The 22,963-nt window shown below is 31.9% G+C and overlaps 2 protein-coding genes across 3 annotated transcripts in view; both read left to right on the top strand.

Moving 5' to 3' along the window:
• Nucleotides 1-10,455: 10,455 nt before the first annotated feature.
• Nucleotides 10,456-11,867, top strand: LOC117908103 (protein ACCELERATED CELL DEATH 6-like). The gene is made up of 2 exons (XM_034821778.1): nucleotides 10,456-11,098; nucleotides 11,353-11,867. Exons 1-2 carry the CDS (start codon nucleotides 10,456-10,458, stop codon nucleotides 11,865-11,867), a joined length of 1,158 nt encoding a protein of 385 aa, XP_034677669.1.
• An 8,837-nt stretch (nucleotides 11,868-20,704) lies between these two features.
• LOC117908516 (protein ACCELERATED CELL DEATH 6-like) overlaps nucleotides 20,705-22,963 on the top strand; it is a 37,405-nt gene continuing 35,146 nt past the window's right edge. The window contains exons 1-3 of one of the 2 annotated variants that reach the window (XM_034822146.1): nucleotides 20,705-21,400; nucleotides 21,722-22,227; nucleotides 22,754-22,915. In XM_034822146.1, the coding sequence (XP_034678037.1) occupies nucleotides 20,785-21,400; nucleotides 21,722-22,227; nucleotides 22,754-22,915 (1,284 nt within the window). In that variant the 5' untranslated portion in view covers nucleotides 20,705-20,784. Of the gene's footprint in view, nucleotides 21,401-21,721; nucleotides 22,228-22,579; nucleotides 22,916-22,963 lie in introns of both variants that reach the window. The other variant, XM_034822145.1, reaches the window with a different exon arrangement.

The following is a 22,963-nucleotide window of genomic DNA, read 5'->3' as shown; positions in this document are numbered from 1 at the left end:
TCCTTGGTGGGTGCATCCTATCCTCATGGATAGATATGCATTTGGATTACCCCCCCCCTTGACCTTGTTGAGAATTCTGATCCTCTTGTGGAGGGTCCATGATGTTTACACAGATATTCAACTCTGTGTCTTGAGGATTCTCAATCCTTACTAATCTTCCCTCTTGGTCCCGAATCCAATAGGGCATGCACAAATCTCTACTTATCTGAAAACAAAACAAAAACAACTAAAACAAAAGAAAACTAGAAGAAAGTTAAGGTTAGAAAAAAAAACAATAAAATTAAAAGAAAGGAAATAAAGTTAGTGAAAAAAGAATTCACCAAACTTGTGATGAAAATCACAAGTAGCCTCTAAAAGGTTGTATCACTGTATTGTGGCACCATCCCCGGCAACGGCGCCATTTTGATTCGCGCATGGATTCCTAGTCGGGTCATTTAATCAAAAACATTTATAAAACCTATGACCTCATACTAGTGTAGCAAAGCTACTATAGTATAGTGGCTCTAGGGTCGAACTCTGGGATGGGTTTTCATTCTACCAGTGATATACTCGTGATTAGAAATTAAATTTAATGACTTCCTTTATCAAAAACTTAAAGCTTAAAAAGAAAATAAAATTTGTTTTGAAAGTATTTGAAACTAAATTAACATAAACTAATTAAAAATGGAAGAAAGAAAGTTTCTCGAGCTAAGGATTGCTAGGATCAAGTTTAAAATGCAAAGTGGAAAATTCCGGATTTTTCTCCTCGCATTGGGGATTTAACCTATAGTTATTTCCCGAACCGGTGTAGGTTTGACAATGAAGATTTAATCCATAAAAATCAATAGAAATGGTAGTCAAGGTCCATTAATGGCTTTAGACACTATATAGGTCTTCACCTTGAACCACTTTCCAATGGCTCGTACATGATAACTAATGGACTAATATGGATCTAGCAATAAGCATCCATAAAGACCTGAAGCTTACCATGTATTGGCCATTCAAAGTGATTCTAAGGGATTTAAAGCAAAACTTTGGATTAAAAAGCCATTTATGAACTTCAACTACCTGAATTTAATGCACGAGAATTTTCCAACTTTTCATCTGGACTTTTCACCTAGCTTCCTTCACTCCAAGAAACCGAGAGTTTAGCCTCTCATCCTCTGAGAAAACATCCTCAGAGGTTGTTTGGCTTCCAAGAAAGAGAAAATAGTAACGAGAAAATAGAAAATAAGAGTGCTCTGTATATTGCTAAGTGTTCAGCTCAACACCCGTGTTACATGGTTCAAGAGGTGATTTCCACCCCTTATATAGTTTTTACAAAAGCAAAGCTTTTCATTGGCTTGCTACAAGGAGAAGAAAGGAAATTTACATCAAAAGAACTTAAGAAAATATCTAAAGTGAAGTCGGCAAAACAGGGGAGGGGGTGTGCGAATTTCGCACACCTCAGAAGGAATTTCGCATAGGTATGCGAATTTCGCATACCCTTCAGAAGGTATGCGAAATTTTCGCATACCTGGAGCAGTTCTCTTCCGAAAGTCATAACTTCCTCGTTTCAGCTCCAATCATGCACAGTTTGAAGCGTTGGATTCTTGACTTCTTGAGCTTCGAAACGGTATATAGCATGTAAAAAATGGACTTCGGGAAGTGCTCCAAAAGTGCCAAAGAACACTGCAGCTGCTCACTTCAGATTTCCTCCTTGCTTCTCTTTTGATTTTCTTTGCTTCTCTTTGCTTTCTTCTTTGGTTGGCTGTCTTAATGATCCAAAAAGATGTCAAAACACTAAAACTAGCCACAAATATGATTAGAAGTCATTGCTAGGTCCTTAACATGCCAATTGGAATAAAGGTGAAGAATTACTACACAAAAGTGCTTAAAACATAATGACTTAAAGGTGTAAAATGGCACTTTTGGGTAGTAATCATTAGGGTTTCACTAAACCTCGAACCGAGAAAGGCGTACCCTCGACCAAGAACACTAACCTTCTAGAAAAGAGAGAAAAACTTTACACCTTTTGGCTGGTCCTCAACCGAAAAAGGGTAACAGTTGAACCGGTTCCCAATTGGTTGAGCCAAATTAATCCACCCTCAACTAGCTAGAGAAAGATGAATTTTGTTTGTTTGTTTGTATATAGATGATTTAATTGTCCAAGGAAATAATCTAAATATGTATGGTGTTTGATTTTCTCCATGAGTTCAACAATATTCAAGGGTTTCATAAGTAGCCTACAAAAGTACAGGCCTTATTTTCTCTATGGAGTTTAAGTTGCTACCTGTTTCATGAAAACCTTAATAGTGACCACCATATGAAGACTACCAAAATAAAAACCCGAAAAATATTATTTTTTATTACATGAAAGATGCAATATGTTATATATTATTTATCCATCAACAACTCATACTCATTGAATTAAGTGCTAGTTATTGGGTTAAAGAGTTGAATGATGAAAGAGCACTATTAGGTTCATGATTTTCTAGTGAGGCATCGCATTCACTTAAATCTAAAATAAGTAGCCTATTGTGATACTTTCATCTTGTGAATTTGAGTTCCTTCAAACTTTTTGGTTGATTAAGTATTTAATTTTGTGTTTGTTAGGTAATTCAATTCAATAATTTAACAAGTTTTAAAAACAGATTTAAGGGGCATGCTTGGAATTAATGGCTATTAATTTAGTTATAACTAGTAAAAGTTTTTATAAAATGTAGTTAATTTCATTTGAATCTTTTGTAAGTTATTTAATATAATGAAAGCTCTTGAAGAAGTCGTCAAATAAAATGAGACAATGGAGGTGAGTAGGTTTTAGTAGTCTTTAATGATTAGATATAAAAATTATGATAGTTTAAATAATATAAGAAATTATCATAGTATTCTCTTCCAATTGTTCAATGGATTGTGTTTAACTTTCAAAACCAACAACACCTATTTCATTCTCTATTTTTAATTGTACTTATATTCATTTTGTTTTGTGCAACCTCTTTCGCCAAAGAGAGCGATGGACAGAAGTTCTTCGAATGATGATGATGAGGAAGAGGAGGATAAAATAAATGAAACTCAGGTACATACATGTCTATTATGATACATTTTTATATTTCTATTTTATAAATAAATAATAATAACTTTTATATAAAATAGAAGAAAAAAAAGGTAATAGTTTTTAAAAACTATTTTAAAATTTGAGTTATCAAAATTTTTTTACTAAATTTTAAAATTTTTAAAAATAAATTATAAAAGAGATAAGGTAAGTCTATACTATTTTATATAAAAGTTTTTGTTTTTTTAATTCTATAGAAAAAAAAAATTTAAGGGTACATGAAGATAAAGAATTGAATTATTCGTTATGGTCATGGTGTTATTGCAACTAATTTTGATGAATTTTTGTAAATATTATTATTAACTAGGGTTTATTTACACTGTACCCCCCTAACCTATAGCATATTTTGCACATTATCCCATGGAGTTTAAAATCAAACAATATACCCTCCAAGCTTTATAATTGCATGAAATGTCCATTTTTGGAGTGATGATGTTACATATTTGGATGAAAGACACATGTGCTCCCCACATGACCTATTTAAGTGAGGGCAAAGTGTAATTTTGCAACAAAAAAAAAAAAAAAACCCTCCAGCCCTATCCTCTTCCTCGTCGTTCATTCTCCTCTTATTGTTGTTCCTCTTGCTGAATCTCCAAATTGGAGTTGAAACCCTAAAATCTCATGCAAGCATTGAAAAACTGACATTGAAGATAAGACATGGAGTTCAACAATATGTTTTTTGTTTTGTAATCACTTTGGTGGCTAGAAAAATCTTGGCAAAGAGGGTTAGGATTAGGATTAGGGTTAGGGTTTCATTTTGATGTTTCAGAAAATTTGAAGAAAAATTGGGGAAATTTTTTTAAAAAAATCGATGAAGAAGATAGATGAAAATTTTGATATAATGCTTCAGTTTGTTGTTTTAGAATAGGGTTTCGTTTTGATGTTTCAAAAAAGTTAGGGAAATTTTGGGGAAACTTATTTGCAGTTTGTTATGGCATTTTTTTTTTTCCCCTTTGTTTATGTTTGACATCTTTGTTTTTCATTCATTACTTCTTCACAGTCTATTACAATTTTGATGTCTCTCGGTTTCATTTGGATTTATGCTTGTTTTAATAGAAAATGTTTTTGGACATACATTCCAGGGATTTTTCTTTTTTTTTTTAGTTTTTTTTTTCTTTTTGGTTAAGGGCCCAAGTTCTAGATTGTGAAAGGTTTTCTGAGAAAATATGTTTGTCAAGCTTGTTTGGTTGCCAAGAAAATGTGGTTTCTGGAAAATGAAGGAAGGAAGGAGGGTTGGGTTAGGGTTTTGGGGTTTTAAAATGAAATGACTCTTTTGCCCTCACTTATTAAAAAATTACCATTTTTCCCTCAGTCACATGGAAAGCACATGTCATTCCATCAAAAAATGTAATGTTGTGACTCAAAAAATGCACATCACATGCAATTTTAAAGCTTAGAGGGTACATTGCTCGATTTTAAACTCGATGGGGTAATATGCAAAACACGATATATATATATATAGGTTAGGGGTAAAGTGTAATAAACTCTATTAACTATGTAGAAATTAAAGAGCTTCCTCTAAGACAAATTTTAAATTCTCAAACTGTTTAGATAACATCCTCACAACCTTCAATATGCCTTAAACCAAGCATATTAGGAGGCTTTGTTTAACGCCTTAGAGAGCCCTCTGCAAAAATTTATATAAGAACGGAAGTGGTGTTACTTTGAGGCACAATATACCTATAAGAAGTCAACTTTTGAATATTCATACATGATATATGGTCTCTTTTGCAGTTCATTATAGATATTTTGAAGGCGGCCTATGCAAGGAGTGCTAGAAACCCAAAGGATATCCTCGATAGAAAGAAACGTGCTTCTAAACAAATCAATGGTTTCAAGACGCGCAAAGAAATGGTCGACGCTCTTATCTTAATGGCAACCCTGATTGCAACGGTCACATTTGCTGCGGCATTCACCATTCCTGGGGGCTTCCAAGATGAAGATCCACATAAAGGCATGGTGGTGTTAGGTAGGAATGTGGCTTTTAGAACCTTCATCATCACCGACACAATAGCTATGACTTCATCCATGATGGCTGCACTGATCCTAATCATCATGCCTCTCCAGACTGATGAGGAAATTATAAAGACTTTTCTTGGATACTCCCTAGGACTGTTATGGCTGGCACTTACGGCAATGGGAATAGCATTCGTGACGGGTCTCTATGCTGTTTTGTCAGAGCAGTTGCCTCTTGCTATCGTGGTTTGTTGCATTGGCTGTATTGTACCGTTCATAATCTATTATGGCCCTACTATTCTTCCTGTGGTCGCTCGATTTAAAGAACTTTAGAAATGTTAGATCTTCAGAAGAAGCAAATCACTTACTTTGTGTATTTTATTGAAATATTGAATAAAGGATTATATTTTGTTTGTTTCATTTCCTGCAAAAAAAAAAAAATACGTTTTTTAAACTTTTTTCTAACCAATATTTTGTATTGTTTCTAAATAAATAAAATTTGGGTAGCTGGTCATGACGCAACACCCTGGGCCTGTGTTATGCTGGGTCTTGTCGCACTAGGAATATTGCTTGCATGGGCCGGCCTGGCTCGGCCCAGTTCTTAGCTGGTAGAGGATAACCCAACAGGATGACCCACCAAGCCTGCTGAAAATGGGGACACTACTCTAGGATATAGGCTTTCAATGTTGAATTCACAATATGAAATAATTCAATTGCATACTTTAAGGATCCGTTTGGTTGCCATGATAGGATAAAACATATATATAGAGAAAGAGGGTATATCATAAGATGTTATATCCTTATATATACATATGTTATGAATATGATCTTTTGAGGTAACATATTAAATATGATATGTTATGTTATGTTATATTATATTTATATTTAATTTATAAAATAATTTGTTTTTAAAAATAAAATATATATTATTTTTAATATTTAAAATAAAAATTATATCACATTCCAATATTTTTTATTTTAAAAAATGAGATATTTAATAATATTTATGATTAAAATGTTTAAACTTTATAAATAAATTTTTTATATTATGTTATTCAATATATAAAAATAATTCATATATTATTTATTAATATTAGTTTATAATTTTTTTTAGTTTTTTTTAGTTTTTTTTTTAACCATAAATTTATTTTATAATAAAAAATATATTTTGCAAAATGAGGATATAAAAAAATTTAATAAAAATAAATAAATTTATGATACATAAGATATGTATATCTCATATCTTAATATAAGATTAACATATCTCATGTAAAAAAGATAAAAAAAAAAAAAAAAATAGGATAAATGATATATCTCATCACTAATCTTATTCCATGTTATTGAACATAAAATAGGATATAATATTATATCTCTTATCCTATCACATGCTATATTTGAACCGTTAAACATAACCCAAAAAATTATATTGTACCCCCATTCATAATGAAGCAATATCACAACGGTCCAAGGTAATAAAACAAGTAGTAATAGGCTACAAATTAAACAAATCATAAGAATTCACAAAGGGGAGTATGTAAGTCTTTAAATAATGTTATTTAACCTTGCTAATAATGCGATTGAGGGGCTCTAGCCTCATTTTCTAACATAGAATTTGTCTACATTTCATTAAATTGGCAATTTAAAAAATAAATAAAATATTAATCATATTAGCCAATGGTTTCTAAAATTGGTTTTATGTTTTTCAAAATAAAAATATCACACGATAATCAAAAAATAAAAAATATGGTATTTTCAAAAAATATTTTTTAATTATTTTCAACTTTTTATTTATTGTATGAGAGATGTTTTTAAAAAATAATTATATAAGTATAAAAAATAATTAATAATAAAACACTATAGCGAAAAAGTTGTTTTTAAAACATAGAAAATGGTTGTCTACTTTTTCACCTGAATGTATAACAACTATATTATCATTGTAGAATCTATAAAAATGATACTTAAGAAACAAACACACTAAAAAGGAAGGATCAAGGCTCAAGCACCAAGATTAGAGTCATGCCATCTCGTAAGCAAACAACACATCGGTTCATAAACAAGACAATGAATACCATCAAAGTTGCAGGACCCAACATGATGGCCCACCAAGCTGCTGAAAATCGGGACACTACTCTAGGATTCAGGCTTTCAATGTGTATTTCACAATATAAAATAATTCTATTGGCATACTCTAAAAAAATGATATGTTTGCCTCCATACTTAGTGAAGCGATATCACATCGGTCAAGGGAATAAAACAAGTAATAAACGAGCCCTAGCCACATTTTCTCACATAGAATTTGCCTGCATTTTATTAAATGGGCTATTTAAAAAAAATATATAAATTGTATTTAATAATAATACAATTTATATACATTCATTAAAAACATTATATCCATAGTTTATAATTTTGAATAAAATATTATCTCAATACATGTATGTTTTATTATTTATGACATCTACCATTTCAAATTATCTATTTATTGTGTATTTAATATTAATAATTTAATATTCATTAAAAAAATGTATGAATTTTAAAATATTATAATTCATTGTTAGAATTTTAAAATTTTATTAGTTATTTTAATGAAAAAATAATTCTAATATTTATCTAAAAAAATGATAATTGAAGATTTTTTTATAAAAATAAAATATAAAGAAATGAAAAAAAAAAAAAAAAAAACAAGAATATGAGTGTATTTAACAAGATAAATGAATAGTAAAGATATAAAAACAACAAGAAAATAGTTGTATTTAGTATGATGGATCAATCTGTAAAATAGATAAGAAGGATAACCTTACCCTCTAGGACTTGTAGAATTGATTATTTTTTCAAAACCAATCAAGAGGTAAAAAGTGGGATATCATTTGATCATTATTTGTCTAGAAAAGGTTTGAGGCATAATTTTATGCCTTTGATTCCCCTCTTACCTCCGCGCTAGGAAAATGTTGTTAATGAGATACCAATCATACTTGGAATTGAACAATTGAAAACATAGGGTAAAATTTGTATTATTGAATGAATGTATAATAAGTGAAATCTATATCATTAAACAAATGTATAAACGAATGGGATAAATTATTATCAATCGAGTAATTAAAAATATATGGGGAAATTTACGTCATTAAACAGATATATAAAGAAATGGGACAAAGGTAAAAATAAAGTCAAATCTATTCCATTGAATAAATATTTAAACAAAAGGGATAAGAGTATAAACAATTAAAACTCATCAATCCAATGAGACAATACAAAATATGACAAGTCAATTTAGACCAAGATTCAAACCAATACCACCCATATATAACTAAAAGGAATATTAAATAAGTAATATGATTGATATATAGTAATGACACACTAGAGGTCGAGACCTCCTTAATTGATAGTAATTTTTGGATGTTATTGACATAATACATTTGGATGTTGTAGTAAGACTTCCTCTTTAATCAAAGGTAATATGAATTTATGAGTTGACAACACAAATTGACTCAAACGATGTTTGGTAAAACCTAGTATTTATTACTTAATGACATAAGTTAACTTAAAACTTACTACTTAATTTTTACTTTAAATAGTAAGATTGATTGATAAAGTTAATTAAAATTTATTCTCCATCATCAAAGTGACATAGCTACCTTTGTTAATTTTAATTAATATTTATCCTTTCATTAATCTTAAAAAATAAATTTATTTCTTAAAAATTCTTATTTAAAGTATCATAGATGAATAAGATAACAAACAAAAATATTTATTATAAAAGATAAATTATAACCGTAAAGTTATGGTTGTAAAATATATTTTCACTAAATATGGACAAATGAGACAAAAAAATATTTAAGATTAAAAATAAGTTAATTATTTTAAGTTAATACTTAAAATTATTTTTAACTTTAGGAGAGTGTTTTATAAATTAACTTAATTAAATCATTAAATAAATTAAACATACTTAGTAAAATAACTTAAAATATCACAACTTAAAGTTAAACATAACTTTTAAATATTAAGTCAAAATAGTTACTTTATTTTAATCTTAATATTTTTTTATCTTATTTACCCACATATTATAAGAGTTTATGTTATAACTATGACTCTACACATATGACTAATTTTTTATAGTAAATATTTTGTAACTATTTCATGTATCTATAATATTTTACCTATGAATATTTAATCTTTAATAAATAAATGTCTTATTTAAGATTAAAAAAATCAATATTAGTTAATATCAAAATATTAGTCAAAATATTAGTTAATAAAAATAAATATCTTAATTGGTACAATTGGTTGTTATAAATACTATTTTTGGTGGGTCACAATAAATTTGAAAGCTTAATAAATGAAAATTCATTTGTAATGAGTACAACATCATCCATCATACTATTTTCATTTATATTTTATAGAAATATTGGACAAAATATTTTCACTTACATTTTGTTAATTTTCTTTTGTTTTTTTGTTTTTAAGTTGAAATACGAATAAAATAGTTTACATTTTACATTTTCTATAATTTTAAGATTAATTTTGTAAACTTCAAATACAATATATATATATATATATGTAAATACTATTTTCAATTAGAATTGACATAAATTATGAAAAAAAATAAAATGGAAATAAATTCCCGGAATGATCACCAATTGGAATTCCATATACTTTGGAGTGTCAAATAAGTAAGCATTGGGATATACCTCTTTCTTTTGCTTTAATTTCCTTTCTTTCGATTCTTGTCCGTTTCCTTAAACCACAAGAATTCTGTTCTTTTTTCTAAGATCAATTAAGGTAATAGTACCTAAGGTATAATCAGCAAAATACCAAAGGTGAACCAATTGATTATACTAATTAAATTATTAAGTAAATTAAACATACTTAATAAAATAACTTAAAATATCATAACTTAAAATTAAAAATAACTTTTAAATATTAAGTCAAAATAGTTACTTTATTTTTAATCTTAATAGTTTTTTATCTTATTTACCCATGTATTATAAGAGTGTATGTTATAACTATGACTACATGGATGGCTAATTTTTTATTGTAAATATTTTGTAATTATTTCATGTATCTATAATATTTTACCTACGAAGATTTGATATTTAATAAATAAATAGTTGCAATAATTTCTTTTTTTTCATCGAGATTGGGTTGGTGTTTTTCGTATCGAAATTGGATCGCCCTTTCTCGTACTGTATCGTATCATACGATTCTTTCAGACGAATCTATTCATTTTTTCTAGGTGGAAAACCTTAGACTCTGGCTTCTCCGCCTTCCTTAAGTCAGGAATTGTCTTATTTAAGATTAATAAAAATAAATATTAGTCAAGATTTAACAATGACTTGGTTTTCTACGTCATTCTAAATTTAACAGTGACTTGGTTTTTCTAGGTCATTCTAAACGTATGTGAGAGAGGGCATGTAGCAGAGAGCCCTGAGACAATGGCCGATGCTTTGCTTCCAGTGGCTTTCGACTTGTTGATCCAGAGCGTGGAGTGGGCGATAGCCCGAGCCCGAGCCCGAGCCCTAGCCGTAGATGACGATGAGATCTGTAACCTGAACTTACACGTCGGCTTTGACTCAAGTCACAGGAAGAACACACCGCTTCATATTGCTGCAAGAGTAGGGAACAAGAAAATGCTGGAAGCGTTACTCAGCGAGGGTACGCCAGCTTGGCTTCTCACTGAGAACTCTAAACATGAAACCCCACTTCACATTGCAGCTAGATCTGGCCATGTTCATGTGGTAAAATTTCTTATTAATTGGGCGACCGAGTCCACAGATGTCGAAACTGGAGGGATACAACAGGTACTGAGAAAGAGAAACATGGAAGGCAACACGCCATTACATGAAGCTGTTAGAAATGGTCACCATTCTACTGTGCTAGTATTCATGGAAGCAAAGGACTCAGATCTGTTTGTTTCACTCAACAATGCTGGGGAGTCTCCACTTTTAATGGCTGTTGATACTAGGGCAAGTGAAATTGTGAAAACTATATTACCAAATTCAAAGCCCTTTTCTCTTCTCCATAGAAGTTCAGACGGCCAGACAATTCTCCACAGGGCCATTCTGAGAGCTGATTTGAGTAAGATTCTTTTTCCATTTTTTTTTTTGCCTTTTCCAGGCTTTGATCCTCTTGGTAATTCTAATATTAAAACAACTGCTGATTCGAGTTTGGTTGGCTTCATCCAACGTTTTCATTTATATCACTCAACCACAATTCCCCAATTGTTTGTTAGGACACAAGTAGAAATTTGTGTGATCTAAGAAATTTCTATTTTTCTCTTTATATCTATTTAACACGTGTCTTTCTTTTGTCTCCTAATTGAAACTTTTAAGCGACTATGAAAATTATACTCCAAAATTTGTCGTACCTGGTGAATGAAAAAAATAGCAGCGGAAGAAGTCCTCTTCACTATGCTGCAGCCTCCGGTGCCTTAGCCTTGGTCGATCATTTACTACAACAAAAACCTTCCAATGGATCTTTCCTCGATGGCAATTTAGCAACACCGGCTCATATGGCTGCAGAAAATAGGCATCTGAATGTATTGAAATTGTTTGTCAAGCGCTGCCGCTATTGGGTCGAATTCCTCAACAATCACCACCAAAATATCCTTCATGTAGCAGCCCAAAATGGACATCTTAAAGTTGTTCGATATATTCAAAATATGTTCATGGTGAATGATCTATTGAATGAGACCGATGAGGACGGAAACACCCCTTTGCATCTTGCAGCAGCAAAATTGCACAGCAGCATCGTAAGTACTCTTATCCAAACAGGAAATGTGGATACTACGGCAATCAATAAAAAAGGTGAAACAGCCCTCGATATTGCTAGGAAATTTCAGGTGTGAATAAATGGATAAGCATTCTGCTTTCTCTCAGTCTCACAAATGCCTTCGAATTTTTTCTTTTCTTTTCCATTTCTCAATGCAATCAAATAGTAGAAATTAACATTGTCTCTAACTTTTGGCAGTTTGTTTCACCAAGTAATGAAGGAAATGAAGTCACGGATGGGAATCAAGCCCAAGCAACTCCAAACAAGACTGGTTGTGCCGGTGATGAAAAGATAGAAGCAAAAAAGGTGCATATAATTCTTTTCTATTTTAAAGAAAAGACAAATAAATAAAAATATAGAAAAAGTCATCCCTTCCAAGGGACAGTTTGAGACAATTACATCTTTTAGTTGTTTACTATAAAAATGAAATGTGTTTGATGTGTTAAAAGGTTTTCAAACTACTTTTAGTATACTCTTCTATAATAATAGTTCACTACTAACCTTACCACAAAAGAGCTTTCAGTTATGGCCTCCTCTGTTGCAGCAACGGACCATAGAAATTCTGAAGGCGGTAAGTGCAAAGCAAGCTAAAAAGTTAGAGGGAATCATAGAGCAAGAAGATCTTATAATAGAATCAATACGGGACAAGAGGCGTAAAGAAATGGCTGGCACCCTCATAGTAATGGCAACATTAGTTGCAACAGTCTCATTCACAGCCGCATTCACCCTTCCAGGGGGCGTCCAAAGTGAAGGTCCACATGAAGGGATGGCAGTGCTAACAAGGAAAGCAGCATTCAAAGCTTTTATTGTCACTGATACAGTAGCTATGACTACATCCATGACTGCTGCAGTGATTCTTTTCACATCATCTTGGAATGATGAGAAAAATAAATGGAATTTGCACTTCATTGCCTTGCAGTTGTTATGGATGTCACTTGCCTCAATGGGACTGGCATTCCTTACTGGACTGTTCACTGTTCTATCACACTCAATGGAGCTTGCTATCATGGTTTGTTTTATTGGTTGTCTCTTCCCAAGTCTCCTCTACTTGCTGGGGCCTCTTATTCTCCCAGAGGAATTTGTTTGCTCACTCATGGATATTGTAGAGAAAATCAAAACCAAAATACACTCATTCCGGATATTGCACAACTAATAAATAGGGTGACACAAGAGTGTCCCTTTTCATGGATTTGAACCTATCTAGTGCAAATGGAACTCCAAATTATCACACTAATTTCCTGAGTCTGGAGGAGACAGAATCAGAATTTTAGGTATTTTGGGATATTATTAATCTAGTTGATGTAACATTGGAAGTCCTCTGAGTCAAGGTGGTTATTTATTTTATGGAACTTTACATCATTTCTCACTATTCAGAGATGGCCTTGCTTGACTGACTATGGTTATGTGAAAAAAAGGCTCACTTTTTTTCTTAGTTTGAGCTTTGCTATATGCATTTTAACTCTCACTATGATTGTCATTTACCATTAGTTTATTTATTTAAAGGGTCTTAAAGTAGCATTTACTTTCGTATTAAAAATGTAGTGTGTGGTTTTGGAGCTCATACTGAGGATTGTGGAACACACACATATATATATATATGGGGTGTAACTCTGACAGTTGTTAACTATGGCTTCTGATGGGTATGATCTCATAGAGGTTTTAGAGGTTTCAGAGGCTGATTGAAGCAAAGATTTGATTACTCTGGTTTGCTCTTCCCTGTGTTCAGCTAAAAGGTGGGATGGAGGAACCTCGTTGCTTGGGAATAACAAAGCTTGCAAGGTCATTGGTATTGGGTCAATTAGAATCAGAATGTTTGATGTCTTTGAAAGAGTTCTGCAAGAGGTGAGCTATGCTCCCCAGCTAAAGAGAAACCGTATCTCTCTTGTAATGCTTGATCAAAGGGGTTGTACATTTAAAGCTGAAAATTAATGAAACTTTGGAATAAAAAAAAGGGTTTGCACTCATTGATCGGAGAAACAGCAGTTGGTAAGGTTGATCCCGTAATGAAGAATGATCTTAACAAAATTAAGTTGTAGCATGTGAGTGAAAGAGGATTGTATCAATTACAGAGGCAGGGTTTATTTTGTAGGGAAAGGATTGAAAAACTTGAGTTTTGTGAGCATTGTGTGCTTAGAAAATCATGGAGAATCAAGTTTTACCTGTTTTGGTGCAATAAAATGGATTAGTTCATCATATGAATAGACCAATTTCAGAAAGAGTCAGCTCTCTGTTGTTGAATGCAGGTTTGCCAAGTACTTCCCGGGCGAAAGCAGTGATGGCTTAGTTTACTTGATCAACAGGTGCCCTACATCAGCCATTGGGTTCAAAACACCCCAAGAATTATGGACAGGTACAAAAGTAGACTCTCAATTGAAAGATGTTTTGTTGAATACCTTATGCCCATATTAGGTAAACACAAGACAGAATTGAGAGCCAGAAAATGCATTTTTCTAGGATATCCAGAGAGAATTAAGGGCAGTAGGTTATGGTGTATAGAACCTGGAAATTTGTCACATATGGACAGCTGATCTGTGGCTGTCCAAAATGTCCATATTATATGCCTTTTTTAAAAAAAATTTTGTGGACAAAGATACAATTAAATCATGCCCAACATGGAAATATATCAAATTGATGTTAATACTCTGATTAATGTGAGAAAATTTAAATTATTTGACTAATTAGAATACTTTTCTGGAAAAAAATTCCCAACCAAGGGCTGGACCATGCCCCGCCTTATTCTAAGAATCGGGAGAGTTGGGTCATGCGTGTTTAGGTAATTTAATGGGCTTGGGCTTTATTCCATTCTTAAATGGGGCCTGGCCCTGAACTCAGCCCAAAATATTTTTCTATTAGTGCTTTGGTTTGGAGCAAATGGGGGCTACCTGCTTAAGTCTTTAAAAAGATAGAATAGGCTAGGAAACATGCGATACCCACAGCAGACCCAGTAGCAAGCCCAGAAGTAGGGGTAAGGCCCAATGGCGAGCATGTGGTGGCCGGCCTTCCACTGAACTCTGATGTGCAGCTTATCTGGCACCTTTAGAATCTGTTTGCTAGGGTGATTTTAGGAAGCAATTCTAAAATTCGTGACATTAAAAATTTGTATTTTTCAAGTATTATAAATATTAAAACACTTCTTAAAATTATCATCAAACACATTTTTTTATTTGATTTGACAATATTTTTACTTGAAGTGTTTTTAGTAAAATGTTTTCCATAAAAGTGTTTTCAGAAAAATTATTTATCAAATGTTTCTTTATAAAATACTACAAGTGATTTTTCAAATTTTTAAAAGTACATTTGGTAGTGATTTTAAAAAACATTTCTAACATTTTTAATACTTGAATGATGCAAATTTTTAATTGTTAAAAAAGTTAGAAATACTTCCTAAAATCATTGTCAAACCAACTCAATGGTGCATTGATAGTGTTTTTAAAGCATTTTCTCTAAAAAAAAATGTTTTTAGAAAACCCACCAATCAAATGTTTCTTCAAAAAACATTGCAAGTGATTTTTCATATTTTTAAAAGTGTTTTATAAATTTTGTTAAATATCTAATTCTTTTCCAAAAACAATTTTTAAGTTAAAAAGTGTTTCCTATAATTTGCCAAACAAACTCTAAAAATATTTCCCAAATTTTTTCAAATTCTCATAAAATGTTAAGAAAAGAAAAAAAAAATGTTAAAGAAAATTATTTTTATCATATTTGGTTGTCCCATGAAATTTTTTTTAAAAAAAATCAAATATAATTAAAATTAGTGAACAACTTACACATTTTCAAATTATTTAATATTGATATGGAAGAGTCAAAACAAGTGAAACAAATTTGAAGTAGCGAATAAAAATAATTTATTAATTTAAAATTTTTTTTATTTTTTTTTCTATTTTTTCTTTTCTTTGCATTTTCTCTCAAATTTTATGAAAACTAAATATGGCTATATTTTCTTTTAAAAAAATACTTTTCAACCTAAAAGTATTTCCTATAATTAGGACCAAATGGATTCTTTAATTAATTTAACGTATTTCCATATCCATAGCAAAATTTTTTTATGAGAATAAATTTTTTATAATAATTAATTATGTAATTAATAATAAATTGGTAATGGGTGATTATTAGGATTTTTAATTATGCTTTCTTGTTAAAACTAAGCTAGAAAACCTTTGAATTTATAAATTTGTGATTGAAATATGTGTTCAATTATTGGGATTAATAAATTATTTTTTAAAATTTTAATTTAGGGATGATTATCATATTCTAAATTTTTATTTTTTAAATTAATTAAAATGGTTAATTCGAGTGGATAATTACGTAAATGTAAATTATATTTTGAGGCTCTAATTAAAAATTTTCCATTGAAATTGATTATTATTAGTTTATATTTGTTTTCCTCTATGGTAATAAATTAAAATTTGAAAATTTGTGAAAAATAATATTATTTTTCAAGAAGATCTTATTCAATGCATGACCTCAAAAATTTTACTTTACAGCGAAGTGAATCTTTTCTGCTATTGTTATTCAATGCATGACCTCAAAAATTTTAACTTCACAGCAAAGTGAAATCAATAGGATCACATTTGAAATGACATCGATTTGGACTTGGAATGGTGCCATTTCAAATTTTGTTTCAAATCCTAGGATCACAAGTCCTCTGTAGGGATTTTTAGTTGCTTCTAAACAAATTATTGCATCACTTCTCCATGTTATTCAATGACAATCTGCTTCCAACCATGAAAATATTGTTTACTTTAAATGCAACAGTCACGTACGGTTTTAAAAATACATTTATAAGATTAAACAGAATTCATATATATGGATGGTCCAATAACCCTTGTGAAGGACCCACTCCCAACCGTGTAAATGTTGTTCACTCTGAACCCAATAAGCCCTCACAAGAGAAACTCATATATATATATATATATATATATAGCTCCAGAGAGCAAGCATTTCTTAAAGGGCCTAGCCCACCGATCTTTCTTTTCTCTTTCGTTACAAGGAAAACCAAGAGCAGCTTGCCCTATGTTAATGAACCAACGAGTCCTTGTGTGTTAAAAGAAATGGAGGAAAATGTCAGAACTCTTCAATTCTTAAAGCCCAACACATACCGAAATGCACCAAATGACTGTTGCTCGCTGGGTTAAAATTAAAATTAAAAAAGATATACACGTAATGAAAATATCAATCATTGCTGAAATTATGAGATTTAACACCAGTCCGCAGATTTGCAGGATGAGGAGGGGTCTCTGTGAATGCAAGTGCTCAAGGATATATTCCCCTCAAAACATCACCCAAGTTAAGTACTCTTCAAGTCCGGTTTCACATGTTATAGGCACGTTTCGAAGAGGATAAGTATTTGAAACTTACCTGTTCTACCACCATAATGCAATACGTCTTCCGATCCCTCCTTTTAGGATTAGTCAAGCAAAGACACTGACTTTCAATATGATTTTATGGGCCTCTAAATAGGTCAATTTCCATGAATTTGAATAACATAGTTTCTTCCCTAACTTCGGGCGACTTCATATCAATATATTATACCTACTATTGTTAATTCTCAACCAAGAAAACATAAGAGCAAATTTCTATTAGGCCAAGAGGGCAAATCATAAGGATGAGTCCAGCGTCGGTTGCTTGCTACAAAAGCTTCTGTAGGGGTCCAAGACTATACCAATCTGCAAAAACAACCAATATAAATCTCCCTCAATGAAAATCCAAGCTTCATCCTTAAACTAGCCCTTGCAAGAAATAAGATTTCCATTTAGCTCATCCATGTAGGCACAAAGGCATGCCTGCAGAGGTATGTGGTCAGCTGCAGTTCCTGCTAATATGTTGTTTGTTGTTTTCTTGTTTTTGATTTTTCCTTAGCTGTCCCTGCATACCTTGTTTGTTGTTTTCAATATTGGACTATTGTAGATTGTAGTCTTAAAAGCCTGACAGATTATTAACAGAAAAGAACTGGGATAACACAAAAAGAAGAGAACAAGGAAACTTAATAGAATATTAGTTTATCTGAAACCACAAATAAATCTTACAAACAAAAATTAATCACTAGAAAACAATTACATATTCTTATTTGAGGGTTTGCTTCACCTTAAGTATCAAAACCTTTCAAGTATTGCATATTCATATACATGATGGTAAATGCATCTCTACTATCAATTTGAATTTCAAAATTTCCAATTATTTGTAGTACAAAGCTGCTTAATTAAGGCCCTTAAGTGAAGTTAGGAAAAAGTCGTGGTATAGTGTATTCAACTTTTAACAAATAGAGGAAGGAATAAAAGTTTTAGGAAGGGCCATAGGCTATGGGGTTTTGTCACTTCTATCACCATCAATATGACGTCATCCAACCAAATGCATTTTTGCTTTCACAATAACATTGCCAAAACTTTATCCACAACATTTGAAGAAGCAACATACTATCTTATCCCTAGACTTAATAGTAACATATGTGGCAAAAAAGCCACAACATTTGAAGAAGCCAATCAAAGAGCAAGATGTGAACAATATCTTATCCCTAGAATTAATAGTAACATATGTGATAAAAAAAAACAATCACAACATATAAAGAAGAGCAAGATACAAACAATATCTTATCCCTAGAATTGATAGTAACATATGTGATTAAAATAAGCCACAACATGTCAATCAAAGAGCAAGATGCAAATTAATATCTTATTCCTAGAATTAATAGTAAAATATGTAATGAAAAAGCAGAAAGGTGATGAGTGTAATGACTTATCCTCAACATAAGATAAAAGGTGTCATCCCTTCCAAGGGACAGTTTGAGACAATTACATCTTTCAGTTGTTTACTATAAAAATGAAATGTGTTTGATGTGTTAAAAGGTTTTCAAACTACTTTTAGTATACTCTTCTGTAATAATATTTCACTACTAACCTTACCAGAAAAGAGCTTTCATTTATGGCCTCCTCTGTTGCAGCAACGGACCATAGAAATTCTGAAGGCGGCAAGTGCAAAGCAAGCTAAAAAGTTAGAGGGAATCCTTGAACAAGAAGATTTTATAATAGAATCAATACAGGACAAGAAGCGTAAAGAAATGGTTGGCACCCTTATGGCAACATTAGTTGCAACAGTCGCATTCACCCTTCCAGGGGGCGTCCATAGTGAAAGTTCACATAAACAGATGGTAGTGCTAACAAGGAAAGCAGCATTCAAAGCTTTTATTATCACTAATACAGTAGCTATGACTACATCCATAACTGCTACAATGATTCTTTTCACATCATCTTGGAATGATGAGAAAAATAAATGGAATCTGCACTTGATTGCCTTGCAGATGTTATGGATGTCACTTGCCTCAATGGGATTGGCATTCCTTACTGGACTGTTCACTGTTCTATCACACTCAATGGAGCTTGCTATCATGGTTTCTTTTATTGGCTATCTCTTCCCAAGTCTCCTCTGCTTGTTGGGGCCTCTTATTCTCCCAGAGGAATTTGTTTGGTCACTCGTGGATATCATAGAGAAAATCAAAACCAAAATACACTCATTCTGTATATTGCACAACTAATAAATAGGGTGACAGAAGAGTGTCCCTTTTCATGGATTTGAACCAAGCTGGTGCAAATGGAACTCCAAATTATTACACTAATTTCCCGAGTCTGGGGGAGACAAAACCAGAATTTCAGGTATTTTGGGATATTATTAATATAGTTGATGTACTGTGTGTCATAGATACCATTGGAAGTCCTCTGACTCAAGGTCATTGGTATTGGGTCAATTCTTTGTGTAAACGCATTTCAAAATTTTATTTAAATAAAAAATATATATTTTTAGTTTTTTTTAACAATATATATATACTTTTGAAAAGTTTTTTTTTTCATCATACTATTTTCTTTTTATAATTAAAATTACATGTCTTTTTTGGTAATTTATTAATATTAAAAGTGTTTTTATACTCATACAACATATTATCAAAAACATTATTAAAATCATTTTTTTCTGATTCTTATAAAAGAGTTTTTCTTAAAAACATTACAGAAAGAAACATTTTTATTAAAATCAGTGTCAAATGGGCTCGAGTGTTATACACATTCCTGAAAAGTGTTTTTAGTCTTTTTAACACTTGAAAATTTTTATTTTTCAAGTATTAGAAATATTAAAAACACTTCTCAAAATCACTGTCAAATTTACTATTAATTGAAATGTTTTTCTAAAAGTGTTTTTATGAGAATTACTTATCAAATGCATTTCAAGGAATCACTACAAGTTATTTTCAAATATTCAAAAAAAATTCTAAATTTTGTCAAATTAATGCCTCTCTCCATGAAGACCTTTCACGTTTGAAGTATTTTATAAAAATACTAAAGAAGTGTTTTTTTTACTTAATTCTAAATAGAATTTTAATATTTAATAGTATTAAATATTATATTATTTGTTTTTTTTAATATTTTATTTCTATTAAACATTAAAAAGTAAAGAAAAATCAATATGTTACTTTTTCCATTTAAAAAAAGTCAAATATTTTAATTTTTTCTATTAAGTAAAAAGTTTATGATAAGTTTTGAAAAAATAGAAAAATAAACATTTTAAAGTCTGAAAATAAATTATTTTTAATAAATAGCTGAAAAAACAAATGGAGTCTAAGAAACGGACTTCAGGTTATTAAGTTGATCTACACAAGAAACTCAAATTGAAAATGGGAGTACCATTTGCTGTTTTGATGGTCCCAGACCCATGTCATTCAAAGTTAATATGCTTTTGAATGAGGGTGCAAGAGAGTGACCACTCATTAAAGTTACCGTTGGAGCCATGTGCACGATAGTTACGCACATTGCAAAAAATTTTGTTAGTTTGCATCCGTGCAATTCAGAGCGGATCATCAATAATAGTTCTTTCAAAAATATACACATTCACTCACCTAGTGGTAGATATGTAAGATACAAATAGTTGAAACAGAAACTATATATGATGCTCTCTCTGATTCTCCCGAATCCAATTAAGCATAGATGAAGTATATTACTTGAAAGCTCAATATGGATGCCCTTCCAGGACCGTTAACGACTCTCTTGACGTTGTTTGGATTCCAAATACCAATTGTAAAGCATAGTCTCACGAAATTGGTAAAGGACAGCCATTTCGTTAGTCCCGGGAAGAACACTGCCCTTCATTTGGCTGCAAGAATTGGAGACAAGAGGGCTGTGGAAGAGTTACTGAATCTTGACAGGTCCCTTCTCACTGAAAAGAACATCAAAGGCAACACCCCACTGCACTTGGCAGCTCGTTTTGGCCATGTTGATGTTGTAGAATTTCTCATCTTCCGTGCTCAGAATTTAGACGTGGAAAATGGAGGAGTATATGAGGTAATTAGTATGAGAAATATGAAAGACGACACGCCATTGCATGAAGCTGTTAGAGGTGGTCACCACTCGGTCACCAGACTACTTGTGAAAAAAGTAGTCGAGGCAAATCGCTCTGATTTGTTAGCTTCACGGAACAATGCTGGGGAGTCTCCATTCTCTATGGCCATTGATGTAAATTACTTTGGAGATATTGTGAGAACAATCCTAGATGCAGAGTCCTCCTGTCTTCTGCACAGAGGTCCCAATGACGAGACACCTCTCCACAGGGCCGTTTTAAGGGATGATTTAGGTAAGATTGCATTTTCCATGGTTTCTTTTTCCTCCGCATTGACCATTAGGCAGTCCTGATATGAGAATTGCTGAGGACCTGAATCTGATTTATCCAGGCCAAACCCTTTTTAATGATATAAATTGTGGTCAAATGGCATGCGAATATCCATGAATTGCTATTTTATGCCAATCAAGAATAACTTTTACTGCAATAGTTTCCGATCTGAAACAAGCACATTGTGTATAAATATTTCTAATTTTGTTTCAGGACACCTCTAATTTTCATTGATCTACTTCTATTTTAATTTATATCTGCCTTTTTTTTCTCCCTTAAAATTAGACTTAGGTACTATAGCAATTCTACTGGAGAAAAGGCGAGAACTGATCTCTGAGACAGATGGCTACGGGAGAACTCCCCTTCACTGTGCTGCAGCCTCCGGTGCCCTTCGGGCAGTCGGCCGTTTGCTACAAGAAGACGCCTCCATTGCGCTTCTCCAAGATCGCTATCAAGCAACCCCTGCCCACTTAGCTGCGAAAAGTGACGAAACACATTCTTTGATCACAATTCTCATCGCCTGCCCTAATTCAGTAGAGCTACTCAACCAACACAGCCAAAATATCCTTCATGTAGCAGCTCAAAATGGGTCCGTTAACGTGGTTAATTATATTCTGAGTTTACTGGAGGCGGATGACATGATCAACGAGCCGGATAAGGATGGAAACACACCCTTGCATCTTGCGGTCATGAACTTCCATTCCCGTGTGGTACGTGATCTTGTCAAGACAAATGAGGTGGACATCGGGCCCATCAACAATGATGGTAAAACAGCTCTCGAGATAGCTCAGGTACGAAACATTCCTATAATGTGTTACACAAACTTCTGCTCATGGCTTTCCTCCCTTTTTACTTGACAATAGAAAGTTACTAATTCAATTAAATTTGGTTAAACAATTATCGAGCTTAAAATCTCCTCCCAAGATTGAATTTGAATCATAATAAAATTCCTTGTCATTAGATTGAATAGTTGAAGTAGAGCTTAATTATCAATATCCACTACTTATCATCATATAAATATATAGATAAATTATTCACATCTATTATAATTCAGTACAATTTTTTTTCAAATTCCGTAAGATTATTGGATTTTTTATTCTCTATCCTAATTAATTATTTTTTTACTCCAACAATTCCTCTAAAGACTACAAGAGAAATATGACAACTAAGAAGTCTCTTTTTAAAGTCTTTCAACTCAAAGAAGACAACTTTGAAAATTGGAGCATTCAGATGAAGACTCTGCTTGATTCCAAAAATTTATGGGAAGTCATAGAAAAAGGCTACCAAGTGCCTGAAGATGAATGTAATCTATCGCAGACTCAAAGGGATTATATTAGAGATGCAAGAAAGAAAGATAAGCAAGCTCTCAGCTACATCTATCAAGCTATAGATGAAAATGCTTTTGAGAAGATATCGTGTGCAAATACTGCCAAAGAAGCATGGGAGATACTGAAAGACTCTTACAAAACAGTTGACAAGGTAAGAAAAATTGTCTTCAAATTCTTTTAGAATAATTTTGAAATTTTC

The sequence above is a fragment of the Vitis riparia genome, chromosome 19 (assembly GCF_004353265.1).
Source record: "Vitis riparia cultivar Riparia Gloire de Montpellier isolate 1030 chromosome 19, EGFV_Vit.rip_1.0, whole genome shotgun sequence".
Classification (NCBI taxonomy): Eukaryota; Viridiplantae; Streptophyta; class Magnoliopsida; order Vitales; family Vitaceae; genus Vitis; species Vitis riparia.
Note: the sequence above shows the minus strand (reverse complement) of the source record. Positions and strands in the feature narration are given on the sequence as shown.

What these genes read in the sequence shown, in the direction of transcription:
- LOC117908103 (XM_034821778.1), top strand. Translation starts at nt 10,456, where the DNA reads ATGGCCGATGCTTTGCTTCCAGTGGCTTTCGACTTGTTGATCCAGAGC. An exon ending in CATTCTGAGAGCTGATTTGA is followed by an intron (nt 11,099 to 11,352) that starts GTAAGATTCTTT and finishes GAAACTTTTAAG; the next exon opens with CGACTATGAAAATTATACTC.